At 42.5% G+C, this 20,634-nt stretch overlaps 1 protein-coding gene across 1 annotated transcript; it reads left to right on the top strand.

Annotated features, from left to right (window-relative positions):
- Positions 1–309: 309 nt before the first annotated feature.
- On the top strand, positions 310–16,175 carry kcnk12 (potassium channel, subfamily K, member 12). The gene is made up of 2 exons (XM_071527416.1): positions 310–649; positions 15,283–16,175. The coding sequence occupies exons 1-2, from the start codon at positions 310–312 to the stop codon at positions 16,173–16,175; spliced, it is 1,233 nt and encodes a 410-aa protein (XP_071383517.1).
- Positions 16,176–20,634: the final 4,459 nt, after the last annotated feature.

The raw sequence follows: 20,634 nt of genomic DNA, 5'->3' as shown, positions 1-20,634 counted from the left end.
AGGCGCTGATGGACTCCTCTTTTCTGAATAAACCAGTTCAATTTCGTGGAACAAAAACGGTACAGACTTGGCATATCCACAAGTGGGGCTTTTCCGCCGCTTTACCTCTCGGCTACAGATAATCCCACTTCGCAACTACAATGAGACAACGTGGAGGGGGGATAACTAAAGGATATCTTGTATAGAAGTCACCTACAACACCATGACAGCACTTGGCAGTGACTTCCAGACGAAACCTGCGGGGAAGTGAATGCCGCCTCCGATGTGGAGCTTGTCGCTGTCCGACGCGCAAGTGGTGCTGAAATTTGGATGATGCCTAGCCCGCGCCTGCAAGGCTGCCGCTCCCTGCACCTCAACGAAGACAACGGGCGCTTCTTGCTGCTCGCCATCCTCATCATACTGTACCTGCTGTGCGGCGCTGCGGTCTTCTCTGCCGTAGAGAGGCCCTCGGAGCTGCGGGCTCACGGCCGCTGGAACGGGACGCTCCTCAACTTCAGTGAGACCTTCAACATCAGCCTGCAGGACCTCAACTCCTTCCTGCGGGAGTACGAGGCTGCCATCGCCGCCGGGATCCGAGCTGATGCTCTGAGGCCGCGATGGGATTTTACTGGGGCTTTTTATTTTGTTGGAACTGTGGTGTCGACTATAGGTGGGTGATCTGTGCAGTGTGAGGGGCAAACACGTCCCTCATGCGCTGAAATAACATCCAGTGATTTCCCTGACCTTTGCGTCCCTGATATAGGTCTTTGGTTGCAGGCAAGGTGTCCTCTAAATACTTCTTGAAACATGTACGTGTAAAACTGTGTTTACCTAATAGCCCACGTGCAATAGATACAACAGACTATAAATAGAAGAATATAGGAATCAAATGCAATGTAGAGCAATAAGTAAATAATTATAGGAGCATTTAGAGGAGGTGGAGGAATCTGAAAGAATGATCAGGTTAATCACTCTTTCACCCTGTCAGACTTCCTGCACTCATAAAGCCACGGTTAGGAAAAATAAGTTGGAGAATGTTACCATGTCTTAAAAGATGAATATGGTAGCTCACTATGTTAAAGCATCATGCCTGCTGCTACCACAGGAGTCATTACTGAGGGTGCAAAAGGGACCCGAGCTACCCTCTCTGTGGGCTGCTCTCTTTCCACTGGCTTACATACAGAATAGCAGATTAGCATTTTTTTTCCAGTCATGTGTTACATTTTGGCTGTGGGCGAGTTTGGCATGGGGTGGCATCAGATTTTCCTGCCATTTGGAACGACACACTCAATTCTGTCTATAGGACAGCACCCATGGGTGAAGTCGTTGCCACATTTTCATTCAAACCAACAAGAATGTCAATGAGAAACCCCTTCTGCTCCCCCTCATTTAACATTTACTTGTGCGATAGGTCAGAAAAGAGCAAGTGTCCCTCCCAGGGCGGCCTCAGGGCCAGCAGTGAGGCACTGCATGGCTAATGGCATGAACCCGTCCTTCTCCCGCTCCCATACCCACCACTGCCCCGCCCTCACTGATAGGGACTGAACATGATGGACAGCTGGAGGCCGTCTGCAGCATACAGTAATGTGAGTGAGTGAGTGAGTGAGTGAGTGAGCAAGTGAGTGAGTGAGTGAATGAGCGAGTGAACAAGCAAGCTCCAGGTAATGATTTGAGCTGACAGCAGCTCTCTATCTCTGACCTTGTACACACACACACACACACACACACACACACACACACACACACACACACACACATACACACAAACACACACACACACACACACAAACACACACACACACACACACATGTAACACCCCCTAACCCCTCTTAATAATTGAAAATTGTGGCGAAGGGAACGGTAAGGAAAAATAATGGCTGTACACGTGTGCTAAGGGAGAATTGGAATCGCAGGGGCAGGAGATCTGTCAGAATCTGGACTTTATTTATGTCTATCATGAGAGCTTTATTGGATCTGTCTCTTTTCCTTCCCCGTCTCTGCCTCCCTCTCTCCCTCTCTCTCTCTCTCTCTCTCTCTCTCTCTCTCTCACACACACACACACACACACAGACACACACACACACACACACACACATACCAATACACAAACGCACAGCGATTGCTCTTGGGAAGCCCATGTGCTCGGTTCACCCCGCCACAGGAGGGGATCACAGCAGCAGTGTGTGTATGCATGTGTGTGGCAGGTTGAGATCCTTTGTATTCTGGTCTGCGTGTCACGAGGCGGCCAACAAACAGATAACATATAAACTGACTCAGCGGCAAGTGCCAAGAAAAGATAATGGTGAAATTTCTCTCTACAGTGTTTGTCTTTTCCCCTGCTTGCACGGATTTCTGTCTGGATTTCCATCTTGCTTTGATCTCAGTGTGCCCCATCTCTCTCCCCCCCCCCCCACTCCACCCTTCCACCCCTCCCGCCTGTGTGCTAGTTTTTCAGCGTGGTTGCGAGCGACTGATATGAAAGGGATTTAGGGCCTCCCCACACATCTCTCTATCAGAGAGGCATCCCCCTGCTGCTCTAGACACTCCTCCAAAACTCTTCCCGGCCCTGACTTTGCTGTGTGGTGGAGGCTTGATATCAGTAGTGACACTTCCCTCCTCTCTGATGTGCTTCCAGAATATTGCATTGCAGAATGAAAGGGAAGCCGCCGCCAGTCGAGGCGGTTTGACTGTCAACAATGTGGGCCAGGTCCATGAGCCATTAGTAGGCTGCTGCGCATGGCGTTTTGTTTTACAATTTGCAGGCGAACACAATAAATAATGAATGAAATCACACATTCACAGCTTTAACATTTATATTTTACTTTCTCTAAAACAAGTGCAATTAGGTCAGATCTGTGCCCTTTCCTATATTTCTCTACAGATCCAATGTATAGAAAGATATTTTATTTTCGGTGGGACTACTGAAGGCTTACTGACAGATTTTTTTTGTCAGCATCCAACTCTTAGTCATGTTGTCGTCTTGCCCTACATATTCAGACGCAGCAGCTTCATTACTGTTTGGCTGCTCATTAAGGAGGACACTTGGGTCTGCTTAACGAATAGAATCTCTATTAATATGTCTGCCATTTATAACCAACAGGGCTGATTGATAGCTGACTACAGCCAATTAGGACAACTCTCTCTGGCCATTCATGGGCTGTATGTCACTGAAGGAGGGGAGGTGTAGGTCTCACTGTAAGTTGCTGTAGTGACTTTGGACGAATATTGTGCAAATATTGAAGTACTAGCAAACAGAGGAAATTGTTACTTGGTGAGATTCAGTGAGTTGTGCCAGTCAAGGCAATATTCAACAGCGGGTTTGGACTGTGTTGTAGGCTATTTCTTCCTGGACTAAACTCTGTCCTACCTCTTGCCCCCGGCAGCCACAGCTGCCTGCTCCATCACATCCACATCCACCCACTCAGAGAGGCAGGCAGGCAGACAAGGGAAACAGGACAGTTTAACAGAGAGTCCACAACACACTCTCACACAGCTTGCCTTTAGATGTGGCCTGGTTTAACCTCAGTAGCCCACAACCTGCAGAATGAGGATAACTATCTGAGTGTGTGTGTGTGTGTGTGTGTGTGTGTGTGTGTGTATGTGGGGGGGTGTTCAAAAGAATATCAAATCCAGCTAAACCCCCGGTGCAGCGCTGTGGTGCAGCTAGATGACAGAGCCTCTTCCCCCAGGAAACACCGGGCCGAGTGTCGTCTCTCTCCCACCACAAACCACCTGTTCCAATATCAGCTGCTCTTTAGCATTCCAGCATGACTCTGAGTCATATTAGCTATGCTGTGGGTTTGAATCAGCGAGGTTTCAGTGAGGTTTTTGAAGTGTCCTTGAGCAAGGCACTTGACCTGTAGCTGCTGCACTGGAGCTGCTCAGTTGCCAACTGTAGAAAGCAGATGTGAGCGTGTGTAACTCTGAAAAAGTTCATGTGTGCTAAACATACATTCCCTAGGCAAATGAAGGTTTTAACAGGTGAAACATGTTGTCCCTCCACTAATGATGCAGTATCAATATGCATCATCCGTCCAAATTTCATCAAAATCGGACCAGTGATGTTGCAGTTATGACCTTTCAAAGTTTGAAAGTTTGACCTTTAATTATAGCGGCCTCATCAAGCCAATCAGTGTACATTTTCAAACGCCAGAACGCAGTGCCAAAATGCGTCATCCCTCCAAATTGAATCAAAATTGGACCAGTGGTGACTGAGATATTACGCTTGAGTTTGAAATTTGGCCTGTAATTAGAGTGCATCTATCAGGCCAATCAGTGTAATGTATTAAAATGCCAGAACACGGTGCCAAACGGCATCATCCCTCCAACTTTTGTCAAAAGTAGTGTTGGAGATATGACTTTTGAGTTAAAAACTAACTCCCTAAAACTTAAAAGCTGGCTCCCAAAAACTGGCCAATCAGAGTAAATTTTACTTCTGGAGCACAGTGCGAAAAAGCATCATCCCTCCAAGTTTAGTCAAAGTCAGACGAGTGTCTGAGATGTCACTGGAGATGTCATGTTTGACAGACAGATGGACACAGCCTCATTTATACCCACCCCCAACCCCCCATCCCATAACAAAAATGACTGACTGGCATTCAAATATGGAAAGCGAGCGACTCACAGTCCAGATCTAGCTAATGAGCATGGGAGCTAACCTAATCCCTCTGCAGCATTAATTAGCAATTGAGCCTAATTTTTTCGTGGGTGTAATCCTTGTTTTCTCATCCCAGTTGAAAAGGTGCTGATATGGCATGAGAGCCTCACTGAACCGCACTTGTGAGACTAGTTTGAGTGGGACTATTACACGCCTGTCTGACCAGGACCCATTTATCAGGGGTGGAACTGCAGAACAGATTTGCTCTCTGTGCTGAAGCACACCATGTAACTCAGGTGTCTGACTAAAGGGACGAGGCAAAGTCAACTCACACCGGCGGAGCATGTGCTCGCCATTCAAGTGTCCTGAAATGTTACATCACAGCCCGCCCGGATTCCCGAAGGCACGCGGCGTTTCCTCTTTGATGTCTGTGTTTTTATTTAGATTAACTACGCCGCACCGCCGCGCCGGATCAAAACCATCTGTGTTGTCGACTGTTGGTGTATGTTATGGACGCGCTGGGGGAGGTGGGTGGGAAATGTTTGCAATCTGTGAAAGGCAGATTCATAGGTGCGAAATCCTCGTTATTTCCTTCCGTCTCCAGCACCGTCTCTTCTCCTGTTTCTTCTCCTGCCTCCTGTCAGTGTGGTTTCCAGTGGTGATCTGTTGTCTCTCCAGCTGTGTAAGTGTCACCTCGTTCCTGAGATCTCTTTGAAGTCGCTCTAACATGCAGTCTGACTGTTTTGCCCTCCTGTCCACACCTACTGTAGTCATCCCTTCACTTTGATTTCACATAAATGAATCAGTGTTTTGTTTTGTGGGACTACCTTGTAATTATAGTTCAGAATAGAGCCTGCACGTATTGCAGAGGAGACACATTACATAATGAGATGAAGACTTTACAGTTCATTTTGTAGAGCCATGTGAAGTTGGTCAGTGTGATTCCCTATTCCTCCCCCGCTGCCTCCTATTCCAACCCCCTCCCCTCCTTGTTTCTACTCCTGTCTCCGCTTGTCTTTTTTTCCCCCCTCTTCTCTTTAGATCTCCTGGGTTGCTCTGTGAAATCACAGACTCAGAGGAAATGTCAGTGTTAAAAATGGAAAACAGAGGGCCTTCTATCACATGAAAGGCACTGGGGGTCTCTTTGGATTGTGCGCTGTGGCTGAGTGACGCCGGGTGCAGAAATTGTCTCCCCAGTGAAGAAGGGGAGGCGAATCGCAGCGGCACAAGTCCGTGGCACCTCTGTCTAAATGAGGAGAGCACTCAGTGTTGCATAACATAATCTTATTTCTGCCAGAATGAATTTTGGGGGGGGGAAATAATAGTTCTAAGAGTAAAGTGCGTTAAAAACAATACAACTGTTCTAACAAGCTTGTGAGCAGATGCAACTTTAGAAAGAATTTAAAGAAACATAACAGTAACTTTATTCTCATCTAAGATACAGATTTCTCTGGCCATTGCAAGTGAAAGTGACTGATATTCCTCTAAATAAAATGAAACGTGCAGTACACTGCTTGATTCTGATGCAATGGATGCAAACTCTCTCATGGACAAATCATGTGTGAGCATTCATTCACAGATGTTTCTTTTCATTTTATCAAATAATTGAACCATTGAATTTGATGAATACAGTAATTATAAATTAACTGATCAATTGGCAAACATTCAACCAACCGACCAAGCGAAGAAGCAAACAAACAGTTTGAATGGCAAAGAGATAAAACTCTTGTATCCCTCTATACCACTCAATCCCATAAATTACCAAACTAAACAAACAGCTGAATAAAAAAAAAATCCTCTATCCCTACATCACTGTCCTTTCCCTGCCCCTTCAGACCGGCTGCTGGTGTGGAAGGTGGAAGTGTGTGTGTGTAGAGTAAGCCTCTATAAATCCCCATCTTAGTGAAACGCTGCTGTCCAGGCTGGCTGCGCTCAGAGTCTCCACACCTCCACGCTCTGTCAGAGAGGGTTATCAATCTGCCGCCAGACAGCGGCTGAGGCATGCGCTCACCTACACACTGTAACTCACATGCCCATATCATCACAGTAAAGAGATATCAAGATCATTTTAGAGGACACAGCAGATTTGCCGCGCTCCCTCCGCCTCCCAACTGATTAGCATTTCACTGACTCTGCTCTCTGCCGAGGAGATGATAAACTCTCCGTGCTCTTTGCACTCTGCGTCTCCCTGACCTGCTTTCTCACAGGGCTAGTTTTGGCAGCCATCTTAGATTGCATTTTAGTGTTAGCATTTTGACCAAAATGGGTATTTCTTTTGTTTCTTATGCCTTTTGAGTTAAAAGTCCTTTGCGTGAAACTTTATGTGGCTGGCAATAGACACACGCTCGCTCACTTGTGTTATAAAAGTGTCATAGTGTTGCGTAATGGCTAGCTAGCAACTTCACATCTGCACAGGTAGAACATTTATCAGCATCCTGGGGTCATGTGAGTAAGCAGGTAGCAGTGGTAATACGCTAACAGCAAGTACACTAGCAGCTTGATTCAGCGGTCCTCCATCTTTCTCTCTGTGTGAACGGGGGGCTGCTCGTGGGGGGGAGCAGGGGGACAGGAGCTAGACACCCTGTGTGACTACATCTCTGAAGTAACTAAAGGCAAATAATAACTTAATGTGAAATTGTTTCAGCAAATTGAATGGGCAAATTTTAGATTAATTAATGATTAATGTCTTCTGTCCTTTCAGCCTCAGTGAAAATGTTGTGAATGGGACAGATGTAATAGCAGTTCAGCTCATGAGAGACAAGAGGCAGAGATGACTTGATAGTATCTACTGAAACGTTAAGAGAGAATTCAAGCATTACCTTACTTCTTTAAATGCCAAATGATCCATCCGTTAAATTAACAAAATACAAATGAGCTGACAAAATTGACCAAACACTTGGATAATAATCCCTTCACCCTGCAGCTTGAGATCCTGGGCCTCACATTAGAATGGCAGGCAAACAGATGCATATCGCTGTTGTTATGTGAAAACCTCTCAACTCCATTGTGTTCTTCACTTCAACTGAAGGATTATGTGCTCCTTTAAGGGTTGAGGAATTTTTGCCCTTTCAAAACCCCCTTTGAAAAACTCAAAAATGCATGGTGGTCAAGATAAAAACATGGCTGTTTTTCTTAGTTGACGGAAAGTTGACATTTTGCAGAGATGTGGTTTTCAGCCAACAGCAATGAGATGGGACACTTCTCTGGTATCAAGAGAAAAGAACAGGCAATTCAAACACTACAGCTGGTTCAGACTTGGAGCAAATGGATAATACAAACCACTCCAGGCGTACAGGTTGAATTTATGCTTAGAACTTTGTTAGAATTTGAGGAAACGTCATGAAAGACGTCATTTTTCATTTTTCTAAACCTATGTTTATCCAGCAAATGACAGTTTATTTTTAGATGCTAAGCACCTCATGAATCCAGAAAGTAACTCACTTACAGTCAGCCTATCTGCCCCTAGTGGCCGTTAGGAGGCATGGCACACAGGATGCTGAGGATCACGGCTTGCTCTGCAGTACTGAACTGCAGTATTGAACTGTCCATGACACCCTGTGTGTCCTTGTTTCAGTAAAGCTCTGTCGCACACTCATACAACAGTTACATACATTCACCCCTTGGAGCTACACATTGAATTCTTTGGTTGGCCACTGTGCAGCTCCACTGGAGTGGTTGGAGCTTGGCTGCATTGCTCAAACACACCTCTGCAATAATGGTTGCCTTTTTTTCAGCCGGCTCAAGGATTTGAACACATTCAAGTCACAAACCCACTTCTCTAACCTTTAGTCTATTGCCACTCTCACACATTGATTTGATCTACATTTTGATTTGAACAAACCAAAGCTATAGTCATTATCCTTGGAAAATGTCAGGATCACAACATTTCCTAGATGTGTTGAAATGCATATATTTTTCACAGTACATTCAAACCAAATTATTCAACTACCTCCATCTTGGCCACCTCTGGCAAAGAGTCAGGGAGTGTAGAGTTCTTAGACGAGAGAGAAAGAGAGCTCATTGTGAGCATACTCTGTTAATCGAAAGTAAAACTTAATTTAATTGTGAGTGACAGAGCAATGTTTCCTTGCCATTCCTCTGAGGCAGTTGGCTATGGTTTGTGTATATATGATCCAAGATCATTATTGAAGCTGTCAGTAACTTGCATGCCCGGACTGAAGTTGGGTTTTTGCACAGCCTTAAATTTCAGGGACTTCTGCTTTTCCATTAGCACTAATGAACAACCACTAAATCGAACGTCTGCTGAATCTAAAGCGCTCAAAATCCTGTTTCCACTTGATTTGACTATTTTCATGTGGTTTCATGTGGTGGGTCCAAATCAGGAACCTACGGCCTTTTCTCAAGCTAATCAATTAAGAAATGAGCGACAAACTGTATATTTAATGCAGTGTTATCATGATAAATCAGTACCAACACCATATCTGTATGGTATAAGATGCAGGACACTGAGGCCTTTCATTCTGATCTGAGTGCCATAGTCAGTGTTTCAAAAGCTCCTCCTGGACAGGTGTGTTTACTTTAGGGAATAATACAAGAGGGCGTTATGGAGCTAAGCTTTTATTCAAACATTGACTGTGCATACAGTCAATGTAAGATAATGGGAAGCACAAGGACATAGCCTTGAGATCCATCATAGAGAACCTATGAATCTGATGATATAACGACTTCTCCTGTCGCATGAAAAGACAAATCTCTGTTACTGTTTGCAATTGAACAATGAAGTGACATTAATCGTATTTCTAATCTTGTTTGATTGAAGCCTGATCTTACCGTTCTGTGCCATTGCATTATATGAGGCTCTATGCATGTTTGAATCTTTTTACTATGTGGCTTTTAAAATATTGTGAAGATGAAAAATAGATTGAAAAATGAAGAAAATAAAATAAATGTTGGGATAGATCCGAAGGCGATGCAGCACATTTTCTTGACAATAAATCAATACAGACTATGGTGGAGTCATCAATCCTCCTACCTCTCTTTGCCAGTGAATTAAACACCAAGATACAATTGAAAACACTGGACTGATTCAGTTTTGGAAGAGTCAAGCAAAAAAAAAAATTACAAAATCAGTGAGAAAAGGCATTTTAGGAGTTATGTTGCCAACTGTGGTGTGTTGAACTGTTTTGGGTTGGCAGCTGTAACCTGTGCATGTAACCTTGCATGTGTTAAGCATCCAAGATTTATGCAAGTCTAATAGTCAACAATGAGAAAGGCTGATGCACGTACGACTGATTCGTTATTCACTGGTAATTTATGTCTGAATCGACCTGCTTTAATGATTGTTAGCTTCATGTTCCATTATGATCACCTCGGTCCATTATTTGTAATTACTGCACAGCCATGTGTAGCACAACAACACTGATTATCTATGCTCTGACATGCATAACAGATACCATTAACATACAGTCTGTATTGTGTGTGGGTGAGCTGTGTGTGAAATTCAAAGCCACATTGCGGTGCCTCGGGGTAAAATAGAAATATCATTGTTTTATGTGTAGGCCTTTTTCATCTAGGTGTAGGTTTTTTTCATCTTATGCAGTAACTAGACACTATAGTCTTTGTTTAATTTGTGTATGCAGTACACAAACAGTTGCCATACAATTTAGATGCACCTCAGAGTAAATTTTGCAACTCTGTGCTGTAGCTCACAGTGTATACACCCTCATCATCTGCATTTTGTAAAACTGGCAGCACATTGTCTGAATGTGCCTATTATTATCCAGTCTGCCAGTAACGCTGTCAGCTCCTCAGCAGATGGTGGGGTGATGATGTCTGAGGACTGGCCATGTTACTGCTTCCTCAGCCCTATGTCCTTTCTACAGACCCCTGCCATGCCGCCCCATGACTAATGATTTCCTGTTCGTCATAGAAACACAGTCATCAGAGAAATGGGCTTGCATGGTGGTTTCTGCTGCCGCTCTTATCAGGCCAATTTAAGCCCATACCCACTCCTGAGACGCAGTTGGCTTGGCCGGGAGATTGTCTCTAAAGCAGCACATTAATTGTAGTTGTGGGAAGACAATAGGAGTTTTGCAGAGGTTTGATTTGTGGTTGCAAATCAGTCACAAAATTAATCTTTGAGATGTTTTTCAGACCATCAAGATGTAGTTGGAGTTGTCGTGTCTTGTAACTACTCTCAGTTTAGCAACTGGCTGATAGTGAATACATGTTTCCCTAACCTCAGGCCGAAAGATGCTGGGCTTTACAATGTTATCTCAGAGGGTTGACCTTCTGGATCTATTGTCCCTCAAAATGGATCAATATGCTCTTTTCAGCATTAAGAGCTCTTGTTGTCCAGCAGGTGTCAGGTGGGCTTTGTGACCACATGTGCCACACTCTCAAAAGGTGCTGACTAAGGCTATTATGCACAGCAAATACTAAATGGATTATTTCACCTCATTCACCCTCATTCTCTTTTATTCCATTTTATCATCATACAGGGAACTGTATGCCTCCTATTTGCCATTTGGGTTGTTCACAAATGTTTCCATTTGGAATTTATTTGCATGAACTGCAACATTTTCTCTTTTTGAAGCATTTCCACTTGTGAAAATGTATTATATTTTGTCACTATAACTCCACTGTGATTGCATCTTGATATGCCCAAGGGGGAATGCTATCTATTGCCTTGTTGTTTTCATACCAATCCGTACTATAGAACAGCACAATTCAATATATCTTGCCAGAGGAAATACCACTCCTTCAACTGAAGATAATTGAAACAGTGTGCTATATAGGTTGTTTAATAGCTGCTATTAACTCCTTCATGTCTTTGTGCTACACATACCCCTACAAATAATGTAATACCTTTTGTATAGGTTCTTCAGTTCTTTTACAAACTGGTAGTAAAATGGAATGACTGATCAGTATTTAGGGTATTCAGTGGTTTGCCAAGTTTAACAAAGGAAATGCAGAGGATTCATGAAGTCCATCAATACCCCTATTAGCGACACTCTCTCTGTAATTTGTGTTATTTGTTTAGGTCCCTACTTTAGCAGACTACTTAATGAGCCATAGTAATTTGGCATTGGCCTGTAATGAGAGCCACTCAGTCTAAATTGTGTCAACCCTCTGATTACTGTTGAGCACATGTGGCTTGAAATCAACTAATAGTCATAAAAGCTGGCCTAAACACTGAAATTATTACAATCCTATAATTTTCCATCATTGTCCTGCCCCATTCTGTTTCTCTTGGTCTGATAACCATTAGAGCTTCTTCTTCTACTCTTCTACTCTTAAAACTGTCAAACGATAATTAATGGATACTAATGGCACCATTTCCATTGCTTTCCTTCTGGTTGAATCTCTAGTGTGTAATTACGTGTGCAACCATCATTAGCCATTAGAGCATAACATCATTTCTATGTAGAGTTGAGCATACTTTACTTGATGTTAATGATTGAATATTCTCCCACAGCTCTGATCGAATTGGATTAACGAGCATATGATTTCCTGCCTTATCAGGTTCTGTGGAATTAAATGACTCATCTTGGCTTGAGCAGAATGGAAAGAGATTAGGGAAAGTCTTCAATGAGGTCAGCAGTCGGGCCCATTGGTCCGGACCGCTGACTTCAGTGTTGGACAAGTCGTAACCTTTAATTTAGGGTTTTATAGTCTTATTGAAGAAAGCCAAGTGTCTCTCCAATAGTCGAATAAAGTCACACAGCGCTGGCATCGTGGTTTTAGTCTGTCCTTTGCTTTCTATTATTGTTGTGTTTGCCCTAATGCATCTTGACACAGTGGTCTGGAGTAATGGCTTTGAAACGCTACACTGAATCGATGCCTGGTGCTTTTTCCTCTCTTAGGTAATTTACTTGGTAATGAGAGACGTGCAGAAGGCCGTCTCTCTGTGCACAGAGAAGATGTAATCTAGTCTCCCTATGCTTCAGCTGGGTTAGAGAGAGTTGGGGTGCTAATTAATTAACAATGAAAAACTGAAATATGCTTTCACTGAAAGGCTTAATTTGGCTAACGGCTACCCCTCACCATCCTCTTATCCACCAGTGTCCTGCTGTCTGTTACTGAGCTTTATCAGTGTCTTTGCCAGGAGTAGATCATTTTCTGTCTGGTGTCCTCCTATTATTGTCCTCATATCATTGTATGAAACCTACACAGTTCGGTGTGTGTAAGGACATAAGCTTTGTGTACATATGTGGACACGTGAACGAGAGGAGCATATTCCCTCTTGTATCTCTAAACAATCTATAACAATCAGTGCTGATCTAAATGACCCAGCATGTCAACAGAAAGCCCACAAGAGTTCTTTCCAATTTGAGAGATAAGGTCAAAACAGCCATTCTGGGCATCATAAAGGAAGTATTGTCTAGATATTGATGTCATTTATTACCTGGCAGTGGGAAGGGATAGTTATAGAGGGGTTGCTGGAAAAAAGGGAAAACATGGCTATAATGCTTGGAGAAAACAGAAATGGAGGATAGCAATGATGGAAAAATCAATTAACCTTGGCATAGAAGTGAACTCGTTGATCTTTCAGCACGCTTTTATTTGTTGACAAATATACCATCCGCAGTTGGGGATGTGTGCATGTGTGCACACATGTGGGCTTGCACACAAGTGTGTGTCTGCTTGTGTGTGGGTGTGTCCAAATATTCAAATATACCAATAAGAATAAAAAACCTGGACATGAAAGGTCACCTGTGGGGAAATTTTCCAGACCTCACAAGTATGAGGATGTGTGTATGTGTGCATTCATGTCTAAAGGTGTCTGTGTGTGCATATGTTTATGTGTGTGTGTATACATGTATTTGTTGCCTTGAACCTCCAAAATGCATACAGTACAGTGATTCCTCTAACTATTTTATAGAAATTATGTTTTGAGTGTAATCTTTGGTTTTGTTTCCACAGTCATCCCTGTTTTGGTGTTAGTTTTGGTTCTTTTGTGGGTTACAGCACTAAAACACTTTTATTTGGATGCTTTGCAGTGATAAAAGAACATTTTCTATAACCATATACTAGTTTTTTTTCTTTTTGAGAGAAACTGAGCTAAATTATTAGTTTTTTCCCTTCAACAGTGGCTTGCTGTAGTGGCTCACCACTGCTGAGTGAATGAATGATATGGTTTGATATGACAAAGGGAACAATCCAGCATGCTCGGATACCCAGACACTCATCAGCTAATGTTGTCATAATGTTGGCTGCAGTGCAGCTGCAGCCCTGAGTCAGTCCTGCACCTGTGACACTCCTCAAGATTAAGAAGTGCTCACTCAACATGCAGCAGAAAACCATAAACATCTAATCCTCCACTCCCCTCTCCTCTCACAACCCATTCCCCAGCTTGAACACTCAGTCTAATTGACTAAGAAATGAGAAGATAGCGGGAAGTCAAATCACACAGCCAAAGAAACATTTTCAGTCAGAGAGCTTATTTTAGCTTATTCTTGCTATCCTCTTCCCCATAATAAAACCCTATGTCCTTCTTTTTTGGCCAGATAAATTATATAAATGGACACTTCATTGTAAATTAAATAACTATGCCAGATACTGTATTATAATGACATAAGCTCTTCACTGGGACCTTTTGCCCTGGACTGATTCAGCAACAACACTGTTAAAGCAAGTGTTGAGCACCTATTTGGTTTAGAGGTCAAGTAGGTTTCACTGGAAATAGCATTTCAGAGTTCTCGTTTTGGTGAGGTTATGAAATTCGATAATCTAATGTTTATCTTAAAATAGATTTTCAAGATCATTTTACTTTCTTGGTGTGATCATCATTACAATACTTACACAAAGGGCTTTTACTTTTGCAAATCCACAAACAGCAATACAAAAGTAATCTATATGTTCAAACATATATACAGTATCATAAAATACATTTGTGTGTGGCTTTGCAAACAGTATAGCAAAATGCAAGATATTTAAAGTTACTTATGTAGGGTGTTATACATGTAAATATGTTAACTTATGTAAATACACTGTAGTAATTAAATTACCTGTAATGAAAGTAATAGAAATAACATTGAACACAGTAAAGCCTATATATTCTATAAATTAAACTGTTGGACTGTTATAGGACATTCCAATCTATTTTTAAAATCCTATTACATCCAAATAGACCAGATGGTCCTCCTGGATCCTTTCAGAATGTATAAAAAGTTTTTGTTTTTGGACTAGAGAAACGTTTAGAAAAGTTTTGAGATTAGGCAATTCAGATACTCATGGCTTTAAGAGTTAAAGCAGCATCTTCACTTCACTTCACACAAATTTGGTCAAAACAGTTTCGAAGCATGTGAGTACATGTTCGCATACCTGATGTGAAACATTTTCTTAAGTATCCCATTATTAATTTTCTAGCCATCCTAGTGAGTCCAGAAAGAGCATACAGCCTTAGTAGTTGAAAACGCATAAGTCAACAGGGGCGCATCAATAGAAGTCAGTACCTATGGTTCTGTATATCGCAGCATTTCAAGCTCTCATGATCCCTGGATATTGGACTGTCTAAAGTTGTAAAAACCACCCTTACATCAGTTTTTCCACGACAAACACAACTATTTAGAAATACATTCTATGATTTAACACCTCATATGAGTTTAGGGACCTTTCAAACATCACTTTTCTGTTACAAAACACTCCTTCCTTTGTCTCAAACCAGACAAAATGTCTTTTACCATTGCAGTGAAATTGCAGCGGACTCTACCCATTTGATATCTTTCCTTTTTCTCTGCAGGTTTTGGGATGACCACGCCTGTTACAGTGGCAGGCAAGGTGTTCCTGATCTTCTATGGGCTTCTGGGCTGCGCCGCCACCATCCTTTTCTTTAACCTCTTCCTGGAACGCATCATCACCCTGCTGGCCGTGGTTATGAAGGCTGTGAGGGAGAGGCGAATCAGAAACAGCGGCCTCCTCCCGCCAGGCATCCGCCACGACTTCTCAGCCTACAGCCTCCCGGGCTGGAAGCCCTCGGTGTACCATGTGATGCTGATCCTCGGACTGTCGGCCATCACCATCTCCTGCTGCGCGTCAGCCATGTACACACCTGTGGAGGGCTGGGCCTACCTGGACTCCCTCTACTTCTGCTTCGTCACCTTCAGCACCATTGGCTTTGGGGACTTTGTGAGCAGCCAGAGTGCAGCTTATGAATACCAAAGCCTCTACAGGCTGGCCAACTTCCTCTTCATGCTGATGGGTGTGTGCTGCATCTATTCACTCTTCAATGTCATCTCTATTGTCATCAAGCAGGTGCTCAACTGGATGCTGCAGAAGATGAGCTGCCTGTTCTGCCAGCGCTGCAATAAGGCCAACGCTTTCCTGGGCCGACGCAACGCCATCCGCCCGGGCTCCAGGAGCCGCAAAGGCCGCCTTGGACGGCTGCCTGACGCAGACGGGCCATGTGATAGTGACACTGAGGGACGCAGACTATCAGGGGAGATGATCTCCATGAAAGACCTCACAGCCTCCAACAAGGTGTCTCTGGCCATCATGCAGAAGCAGCTCTCTGAGTCTGCTAATGGATATCCCAGGACAGTGTGTGGCAGCTCACGCCATAATGGTTTCTCTGGGGGGGTTGGTGCCCTTGGTATCATGAACAACAGGCTGGCAGAGACTAGTAACTCCAGGTAGAAGAGGTATTTCAAGAGAAATTCAAGAGACAGTGAGAAAGGCAACTAAGAATGGGAGCTTTTAGCCCTACATAACAAAGCCTGAGGTTGATGCTCATAGACAAAAACATGGTTTGAAATAGATTCTCAATACCACTCTTGTTATGCATGATATGCATGATTTTTTGGATACTTCTGGTTGGAATTAACCTGTGGTGATAATACTGGTGACGATGATGATGATGGTGATGATGGTAATGATGCTAGGTTATATGATGATGATGACATGAAGAGAGAACCACAGAGTCAAGTAAGAGCACCACAAGTTGATATGGAAGCATGGAGGCCATAATCACCCATTTTGCTCTACCTAACTCATACCCAACCAAGAACAAATCGCTGAAACCCACTGAAATATCAGTGTTAGTCTACAGAAGAATCAGTCGGCTATACATGCTTATTATATCAGATTTATTTGACTGAAATGGCAGTGCAATCTTGCTTGTGGGGTTTATTTGAATGTACAAGTTGAATGCTGATATATATAAAAGGAAAATGTAATTACTGGACGATATAGCACATATTAAACTATGCATTATATTTCTCCTCATGCATTATTTGCACCATTTCTAGACCTTCCATTGATTGTGCAAAACCCACTGTCCTTGACACGGGTCAAGTTTTACCCTCAGGTGATTGATTTCTGGGGGCAAGTGGAAAGTATAGTTCCTGTGCGTAGCTATAATGTAGCTGATTCTGACGGGGCTGTAGTGAGGACAGAGTTTCACAGAGTGCCACATTACCGGGCTTCAAACAGTCATTTCCTATTGCTCAAGATGGAGAGGAGAGCAGAGTGGGAGAATGAAAATCCATTTCTCCTGAGAGAGAAACTGGGCCTCTTATCAGCTCTGAACATGTTTCAGCGGCCAAAGACTTTGACTTGAAGGGTAAAAGAAGGCACCTTCAACTCTTCTCTCTCAACCAACAGCTGTCTGCAAAAGAGAAAAAAATGATAAAAGCCGCCTGCAATCTAATAATTACACTTTAAAAGTAGGATGTAGACTTATTTATGAAATAGAATGAACAAGAAATGTATGCTTATATTCCAGTGGTTTGCAGTGGAATATAAGGGAGTGGATGAGAAGAGGAGGTGAAATACGGATGTTTTTGTCCTGTATGGCACATTATGTTAAATGATGCAGATTGGGACTAGCAGAGTCAATTTCAGATGTTGGAGTGCAAAACGAAACCCTTTCATGCAAAGGATCTCTCTTGCACTGATTCGTCTTTTGTAGGGATTTACACTTTTTCCACGAGAGCGCCGTCTTTCGTAGCCGTGGCTCGGTAAAACAAAGCATGCGGAGGTCGTTTTTCCTCTTGATTTCAGCGCAAATGTGTAGGCAAGGTTTAATAGATGGAAGGTGTGTGTGTGGAGGATTATGGTGCTTGCCTGTCGGACTACACGATCAATGGTGTTGTTGCTGCCAGATATCTCTTCCAAGGCACCAGCGAGTTAGAGCAGCGTGATAGTGTTGGATGTTCGTAAACAGAGAGGGAGGAGGAGACATTGATAGTTAAATTGTCCCAGAAGAAAGCGCGAGGAAGAGAGTGAGAGAGAAAGAAAGAAGGGTTGGGGGGAGGGATATTGAGACTTGCTGGAATTGCTGGCATGCATGTCTGAATCATCTTAATAGTAGCAATAGTGTGAAAAGACAGTGAAAGACCACCCTGCACATCCAAATCCATGTCCAATGCAAATCTACAGCCTATCCCTCAGCCAAGGGCTCAACTTTTCCTGGCGTCCATCTTTACCATCTAGTATCTTCCCAGTCCACCCACTCCTTTTTATAGCGCCGTCAATATCTGCATTCAATTCACACACACTGCACCATAACCCTCCTGCTTCCTTTTTCTTGCAGACCTCGGCTCTCTCCTCACGCTCATCAGCCTTCACACTGTGAATATAAAACACGCCATAACTGTACATAGCACTGGAATGTCCTAACAAGCGCTTTATAATAAGGCGTGGATTAGATCTAGATCTACCCTTTGTTGTTTTCCATGCTTTTTGTGCATAGATCTGAAATATTTCCTGTACTCCCCAGCCTCGACAAGAGGAATAGAGAAAATGACTCAGGTAGTTGAAACTTCAGGCTTGTCTTAGTTTCCTGCATGCCATTATGGTAAAGCCATACAAGATAGCTGTACATAAAACAGAGGACTCTTTAAAGTATATTTTTCTACATAGCTTTCAAATATCTACATACAAATACAAAGGATGATTGAATATGAATGTGTCTCACTGTCACATGTCTCTTACACAGTCACAGCAGTCTGCTGATTGAGCAAGATGCAGTATTCAGAACCATGACTGAACTACACTCATGGATAACAAGGTCGCACAGTCAGCCCAGGTTGTCCAGCCTTAAACAGTTCCCCACAGGATTGTTTATGACCAGCGAAATGAACGTGTGACGGTGATGTGAAGCTTGCAATGCCAAGGGTTTCATATGTTGCCATACTGCTGTTAGTGTCACACAAAGAAAATGCCAAACCCCGGGGACATGTGAGCAGGAATACGGGCATGCTGTAGCAAATGATATACTTTCAATTCAATAGCGTTCCCTTGCTGTAATATGTCACCAAAGGGGGGAGTATGTGCTGGCACTTCTCTAAAATTATTATTTCCCAATGATGTTGTATGTGAACTTTCATTTTCCCTATGGGGCCGCACATTGGCTTCAGTATTGCTTACCGACTTAATGCCCTTTTTCCCGTTTGGGATCTAGCTACTTACAGTGGTAGAAAGAAATTGTATCCTTCAACAACAAATCCTTAACTCTCCTTTGACAAGAAGTGTGTGTGTGTATGCATGCATGTTCATGTGTCCAAAGTGAAACAGTATGACGTGTAAAGGACTGAAAATGAGAGTCAAAGGACTGTGATATGTTATCTCAAATGCCTCCCCTAATATAAGCCCCCAAGAAGGTATTTGATACAATATAATATACATTAAAATGTATTTTCCTTACGCCTGAAACACATCAAGCTTTTAAGACATTGAATATAGTATTTAGAGTAATGTTTGCTCACTTAAAATGCATGCATGGCTTGAAATCAATTGCTTTACTTTTGTCCTTGCATATTACAAAAAAGATTCCTTATTGAAAAGAATATAGTGTGTAGAGCTTGCGTGTTGTACTATACAATCCTTTTGCATTTTGCAAAATTAATCTCCATTGATTGCAATGGTTTTAACTGCCCTGCTGTCCTCTGTATCTTCTGTAAGAGGAGACAGGTGGTCTTAGAAATTACTGTAGGTTTGTATTTGTTATCAACATAAATGCTTCTTAAATGTTAAATCATTGATTTTTCTGTTTTCGTGTAATTAGTTCCTCTCATGTTGTCATCAACTAAACTAGATCAAAATGATGCAAAATTTTCAAGTCCACACTATTTGTACATAAAATGGGTCAACATAGCAGACTTGGATCACAGGATACATAATACTGGATCCATAATACACAGTACAAATGTCCGTGTTAATTTAACTCTGAAAGACTGTCAAAATCAATGTGCTTGTATGAGTCCAATCAACACATACTGCATTAACACTGGAAGATTTGCTGTGTAAAATGGCACCATTAAAATGTGAGAGGATACGTTTGACGGCAGTCACAAGCCCCATAATGACACAGTTTGTTTCATCTGCACAGTCTTGGCAATGTTGAGTCTCACAGGGTCTTGTAATAATCTTTACAGTTTGTCTTAATAAGATGCCGGTTATTTAACGCTCACTGGTTATGTAGCATAATGAGTATGGTGCCATTTATTCGGCAAAGATATAGTACATAATTATTTCTTGGTGAGCATAGGATAGCATGAATGAGAGTGAATTTTGTGACTGTTAAAGCTGCTTGTTTTAGGTGCACAGTTTTATTTACATTGATTTGGTTTGAGGACATTTGAAATGGCTGTGAGAGACCTACCACTGGTCAGGTGCACAGCTGAATGGCTCGCTAACAGGATGATGTATTGCTGCCTTGCTTGGCTGCTTCTGAACCTTAACAAGGCTAAAACTGTTGGCTTTGATCTGGAGCTTGATTACTTGATGGTTGATGGTTAGCCAGTCTGTTTTTATGAAGACTAAGGCTATGAAGCCCTGGATCATATAATTACACTACACACTGTACTGGATTTAAAAGCTGCTTCAGGTGTCTGTGATCCACAGTTATGTTGACCTTTTGCTCTATCGACATCAACATAATTCTACACCTTGGTGTATGTCTCATGTTGCTTGCATCGTGGTGTAACATTGAGTTAATGTATGCAAGTTAATTCTGTTTGCAAGTTGCACATTTATACCAATGATTGTACTTTTATATTTATGTAATTAAAAGTAAAACCTATATAAAACAAAAAGGAGATACATTAAACAGTGGTATTTACTCTGAGGTTCCCCTTTCTTAATTGATTGTTAT

Source organism: Centroberyx affinis, unplaced genomic scaffold, assembly GCF_046629955.1.
Source record: "Centroberyx affinis isolate AG114_WGS23_722 - 3 ecotype Tasmania unplaced genomic scaffold, CSIRO-AGI_Caff_v1 ptg001528l_1, whole genome shotgun sequence".
Lineage (NCBI taxonomy): Eukaryota > Metazoa > Chordata > Actinopteri > Beryciformes > Berycidae > Centroberyx > Centroberyx affinis.
This window is presented reverse-complemented; position numbering and strand designations above follow the sequence as displayed.